Raw genomic sequence first — 6,000 nt, forward strand, 5'->3', positions numbered from 1 at the left:
AAACAGGAATGATAATTACAGAAAAATCCCTGACTTTTTCCCTCTTGCTGACACAAAAGCTTGACAGGATGTTTTTAAACCTATTTATCAGCAGCATCTGTTATCAATTGGATCATTTCTTCTGGAATTTCATCCCTAGCCCTGGATTCCATTCCCCTGCTGTGTGCCTTTCATTTCTCTCCTATCTGTGTCAGCAGTGTTGCTAGAAAAACTAATCATGGCAGCACAGAACACGAACTCAGAGGTTTGCACAGCCCCTTTTATGAGTGCAGCGATGGGGAGCAGCAGGGAAATGATGAAGTGTGTGGTGGCAGATGACAGGGGCACGAGGGGAGAAGCCTACCTGTTGACAATTGAAGTGTGGCCTCGGTAAATGGCCAAGCACTGCCCGGTCAGCACGTCCCACTTGCGAATGGTGTGGTCAGCACTGCACGTGAAGGCAGCCTCGTTCTCCAAGTGGCAGAAGGTGATGTAGCTTTCATGTCCTAGGAATAACGAAGGAAATCAGTCACTGTGTGTGCAGAAAGGACAGATCAGTCCAGCTCTTCTCCTTAGCCAAAAGAAAAATGCAAACAAATGTAGCAAAACTCCAGTTTTAAATGCACCGCCGTGCTTTTCATGTTTAAAGATTTGTGTAAAACACAGCCATTTCAAGTCACAGCAGGAAATTTCACTGATATCAGGATTAACTGAAAGAGTAAAACAGTGCAGTTCCACCAAGCAGGTAAATCAGTGTTACAAAAATGTAATGAGACAGACTAATATCAATATAATAAAAGTCAGACTAATGAAGTTTGAAACCAGTAAAAAAAACAGCTTATTTTTTAATTTTAAAATGTTTTTGCTTCCTTCTTCTGAAAGCAGGGAGAAAAAGGCAGCGTTTCAACCCAGCCCACTGACTGTCAGGACACAGTCATAAATCAAAGCATGAAACTCTGAAAAAATGACCTGAGACTTACCAACAAGTTTGGTTTCATTGTCCAGGCAGAATGAAAAGCAAACAAAAAGACAAACCAAGTAAATAGCCAGCCAATACTTTCCCCCACATGACTAAACCCCACAATTTTCCAAGTATAAGTATACCTTTAAGGAAAAGAAAGGGAGGGAGGGAGGATTAGAGCACAATTGTTTACACAACATGTGGAGTACACAAGGATTCTACAGTTACAATAAAAACAGACACAACCACTGCTTTAAAAATGTCACACTGACAAACAAGGCAACACCAAAACAGAGGAATCAATATTACCACCTCAAGCTTTTGCTGCTGCTTAGCAAGATGTGTCATTTTTCTATTGTAATAATAAAGGCATAACATGTAAAAATCACCTTAGGATTCAAGTCCTAGCTTCATCCCAGATCTCTTGTGTGAAATTGCTGTCACCTATCTAATCATTGGACTACTATTACCTTGCACTCCTCTGCTTTAACATTTAGACTGTAAGCTTTTAGGAGCAGAACTGTTTCCACTTAAGTCACTATTACAAGAGTGACAGTTATGGCTCAAGTTGGTTGGCCCTACTGTGACTTAAATACTATTCTTTGAGAAAAAAAAAGAAAATAAATAAATGAAAGAAGGACAGTTGCGATTAAAGAGAGACAGATGGACAAAGGTATTAGAAAAACAGAATGTTGTAAAATAAAGAGATGGTAAAAAAACTGAGGGAAAGCAGACTGCCCAGTAAAACACTGTTTCACTGACTGCAAAAAACAGATTTCAGTACAATTCCTGAAGTTTAAAAGCCTTGTTGTAGTTCAAAAGCAAACCAGAATCCATGTTACAAACATATGGCTTGTTTCCTCTAAAACAACTTCATCAGATGCCAAAAATTAAACAGATCACCAGGGCTATAAGCAGAACTACACTCGTTCTCCCATATTTGTGAAACTTTTTGCAAAGCAGCCTGAATGGATCAGGTTTCAATCACTGGGATTTTTCTCATAGCATCATGTAATCCAGCTCTGAGATCAAAACAGCATCTTGGTTACTGCACCAAAGTCTGCCAGGCAGATTTTAACCATCTTGACCCACACACAGGGTGCCAAAACCCCATGTGGCAGACAAGGTCTGGTGCTGGTCTGGCCAAAAGCAGCCACCACACAAGTCTGCTGGTTGTGCTGTGGTGGAGCTTGAAACTGCATTAGAGATACAGGTTTATCAGTAATTATAGCTTGTAAAATTAAAATTGACATGACAACTGTGTGCATGCATAATTATAAAATACATACAATTATCTGATTTGACTGGCAGTTCACAAACCACCCAGCCCAACCTTCTTCAGAGTTTACCCCAAACACTGGCAGATTCCATAATAATGGATGCTATCCAATACATTTTTCTTTCTAGTTTAAAGGGATTTCTAAGCCTAAAGCAAATGCAGCGAGTTTTCCAGAAGCTAGAACCATGGCAGGATGTGGGGAAGAAAGACAATACTCCATAGTGAAAAACAAGCAAGCAAGCAAACAAACAACAAGGAAATCACAGCAATGTGATTTCTTCTTTGGAAGAAAAAAACATTAGAAATTCCAAATTTAACAGCTTCTTTTTTTTCTGTATGAAAAGAACATCAGTGGGAATACAAACATCTTTAGCCCACATCTAGACTCTTGCATATCTACTGTCTCCAGTTTTTTTTCTTTTCAATTACTGACATGCCAGTCTAAGGATAATAAATTTTTCTTAAGATGCAAAATGAATTCAAATTGAAAAAGCCCAGCAATTAACATTTCTGTGCGTCAGATGAGGAGGGAAAACAGAAGTAACCTATTTAGCAAGGTTCCTTTCCAGACTTCTGGGTCAAGAGGTTCTAAATAAAGACCACCTGGAAATGAGAGGATTAAAAGGACCAAAAAAAAAAAAAAAAAAAAGAGAGAGAAAAAACAAAAAGTCAGTATTTTTTCACAGGACAAAACAGGGCTTCCAGAAAGTGTCATAAGTTAAACTTCGCACACCCTGAGATAAAAGGATCCGTGCATTCAGTAGCGCTGGTAACCTGTTTTGGCTTGAAACAGCTCCTGCTTAACGCTGCTGTAACAAACACCAAAACAAAACCAGCAACATTTTGGCTGCCCGGCAGGCACTGAACGAGACCAGAACACGCTGTGTGGCCTGTGCCGCTCGCAGACCCACAGCCCAGGCGAAAAGCCGCTACCGTACCTTGGAAGTGGCCGTGGCACTGGCTGTCGGCGGTGCTCCAGAGCCGCGCCGTGCCGTCCTCGCTGCCCGTGAGCAGCCGCTGCCCGTCGGGGCTCAGGCTCAGCCAGTTGATGCCGCCTTGGTGATCCGTGCAGACCTTCACGGCCGAGCCGCTGTTCCCCATCGCGGCGCAGATCACGGCAGACCGTGGTGCTCCGGACCTCCGGCCGTGCCCCACAGACCGGCTTCTGCCATTACCTCAACTGCGAAACATCAGCGCGGCAGTCCGGGCTCTGCACAGAGACACAAAGGGGAACGGGGGAGAAGAGCGCGTTAAATCATTTCATCCCCCCGCGGCTGCATCGCTTCCCCAGCCAGGGTGAGCTGAAGCCACTGAGCGCTCGTTTCCCCGCAGGATCCCAAGCCCCACGGCGGTAGATGGGTGTACACGCTGCCCGCTGTGCCATCTCCATGGGCATCGGGGCGCTTCCAGCCCCTTGGGGGACTGAGCCCGGGCGGCGGTACCGCTACCTGGTGCCCTCGCCGAGGCTGCTGCTTTTTGAGCAATCTTAGCGCTGACTGTGGGCACGCTGAGGAGGCGACGCCTCCGAGAGGGGAGCCCGGGCTCAGGCGGCCCCCAAAGCCCCGGGCTGCCGCCATCCCTCCCGCACGGTCCCGCTACATCTCGGCACTCACCGCCCCGGGCACGGCTCCGCCGGAGCGATCCCGCACTCCTGCTCCGGGCAGGGGGAACCTCCTCCCGCCGGGGCACCGGAGCCACGGCCGAGCCGGGCCGAGCGCAAGGTCCCCCCGACCGCCTCCGCCCTGCGGGGAGGCGGGAAGGGCTCCCGCCGTGCCCCCTCAGCCCACCCCGGGGCGGGCCCTCACCCCCCGCCCCAGCCCTGCCTCCATTACCTCCCGCTCCACGTTCGAGCCGCTTCCCCCCGCGGCGGCCGCCTCGCCCCGCCCGTGCAGCTTCCCCGGTGCTGCCGCTCTGCGCCTCGTCCTCCCCTCCGGAGGTGCCCGGCAGCGCTGCCCCGCCGGGACGGCCTCTGCCTGCAGCGATTCCCCTTGCCGGGCAGCGGCCTCCCCGGGGCTGCAGCCGCCCGTACCGCAGTTCAGTCTCCCGGCGGGGCGGGAGGGTCTCTCCGGGCTGGGGTCTCGTTAACAACCGCACCGCAGCCGGAGCAGCCCGACAGCACCCCCGCATCGGCCCTGGGCTCGTCCCGGGGGAGGCAGCGCTTCCTGCGGCACCTTCGCCCCTCAGGATGCCCGAGGGCACCGGCATTTCCTCCCTGGCTTCTCCGGTGCCTCCCGGGGGGCGCAGAGACTTGTGCTAGGAGCTGGGCTGAGGGAAGCCATCGCCTTTTGTTCCTCTTCTCGCCGCTCTCCCTGGGCGAGCTCCTGCCACGTTTCGCCTCAGGAGCCCCAAAGCCGCTGTCTCGCTTTGCCCCGACCCGAAGCTTTTGGGGCTCTTTTAATTAGCGCAGCCCCTTGCCCATCCACCCCGTGGGCCCGGCTTTGGCCGTGGGACCCAGCTTTGTGCTGCCGCAGACCACCTGGCTGTGACAACATGGGCTGAAGGGTTCTGTCCCACTGTGCTGCAGTTAAATGTAGGAGGGCTGAATCTCTTGGGAAAAGTAACGTAGAGAGGCTGAGAGCTCCCAGCAAGGCAGCAGCAGGGTCTGAGGTGGATTCCCCTCACAAGAAAAGGGAACTGCTGCTAAATTGTAGCTAAAAACATGCTGGCAGGGGTAGGATAGATAAATCACAAAACTTATCAGAAAGGTACTTTTTTGTGTCAAATTCCCACCCCCCTGGCTCCATTTCACATGTTGGTGCAGTATTGGGGTTCAGCAGATGCTCACTGACATTAACGAGGCTCCAGCCCTGCTCTGGCACAAGGTGCCCCAGCGTGTGGGCAGGACACAAATGCGTGCGTTCAATGGATAATTCCTGGGATGTGTTATTTTGCACAGCACGTTCTGGGAGAGGCCAAACAGGACTAATATGTCACGCCCAATGCAAACAAGGAGGTGATCCCGATTCAGCTGCCAGTTACAGCCATGCAGCCGTGGAGAAACTTGCCAGACGGAGCTGCCGGGCTGCAGATTTGGGTTTTGTGAGGGTCAGGTTGAGCCCTGTGGTTTATGGGCCCAAGCCAGCTCTTTTCTGAAGACAAACGTTTCCACACAACCCTTGCGCATTCAAGAAATGACCGAGAAGTTCTGGTGTGAGACGTGAATTTTGTGTTTCTTCCCTCTGAAAATCCCATTATCCGTGAAAAGATGTTTTTTGGACATACAAGCCTGGGAATCGGGTGCTCTCAAGGAGTGTCCCTCACCATCTGCTTGTACATCTGTCAAATCCACTCACAAACCCCTGCCCAGAGTCCTTGCTTGGGAAACTGTAGGATAGATTAGCACTGCTTTTTATTTTCCTGTGTTTCTGTGGTGTGAATAAAAGGAAAAACTCAGAGGGAAGGGATATTTTGTTAGGTTTCAGGCAGGTCTGCACATTTTAAACCCACACAGTTTAAATCTCAAGGGGAGGCTGAGCTAGAGGGGAAACCCTTGGCCACAGCTCAGCCATGTATCAGCTGTGGGAGCAGAGGGTGTGCTGTTCCTCCCCTTGCTCTTTTTAAAGTCTTTTCAAGGTTTTATATTATTATTTCAAATTAATATTTCCCTCCTGTGGTGACTAATGAAAACATCTGAGCTTTTGAATGTTTTCATGAATATTTATTCATTTTCTTGAGGGTTTTTAAAATCTTTTTTCAGTTGTTTTTATCTGCCTGAATTTTTGGTATGTTTTCTTTATTGTATTTGTGTTCTTGTGGTGGGTTTTTAATTGTAGGACAATGA

The 6,000-nt window shown here is 49.2% G+C and overlaps 1 protein-coding gene across 2 annotated transcripts in view; it reads right to left on the reverse strand.

Moving 5' to 3' along the window:
- WDR86 (WD repeat domain 86) overlaps window positions 1-4,068 on the reverse strand; it is a 31,639-nt gene extending 27,571 nt beyond the window's left edge. The window contains exons 1-3 of one of the 2 annotated variants that reach the window (XM_036406698.1): window positions 4,052-4,068; window positions 3,158-3,429; window positions 344-485 (exon numbers count right to left, since the gene is read on the reverse strand). In XM_036406698.1, the coding sequence (XP_036262591.1) occupies window positions 344-485; window positions 3,158-3,320 (305 nt within the window). In that variant the 5' untranslated portion in view covers window positions 3,321-3,429; window positions 4,052-4,068. Of the gene's footprint in view, window positions 1-343; window positions 486-3,157; window positions 3,430-3,832; window positions 3,950-4,051 lie in introns of those variants that run through there. The other variant, XM_036406697.1, reaches the window with a different exon arrangement.
- Window positions 4,069-6,000: the final 1,932 nt, after the last annotated feature.

The sequence above is a fragment of the Molothrus ater genome, chromosome 1 (genome assembly GCF_012460135.2).
Source record: "Molothrus ater isolate BHLD 08-10-18 breed brown headed cowbird chromosome 1, BPBGC_Mater_1.1, whole genome shotgun sequence".
In the NCBI taxonomy this organism is placed as follows: domain Eukaryota; kingdom Metazoa; phylum Chordata; class Aves; order Passeriformes; family Icteridae; genus Molothrus; species Molothrus ater.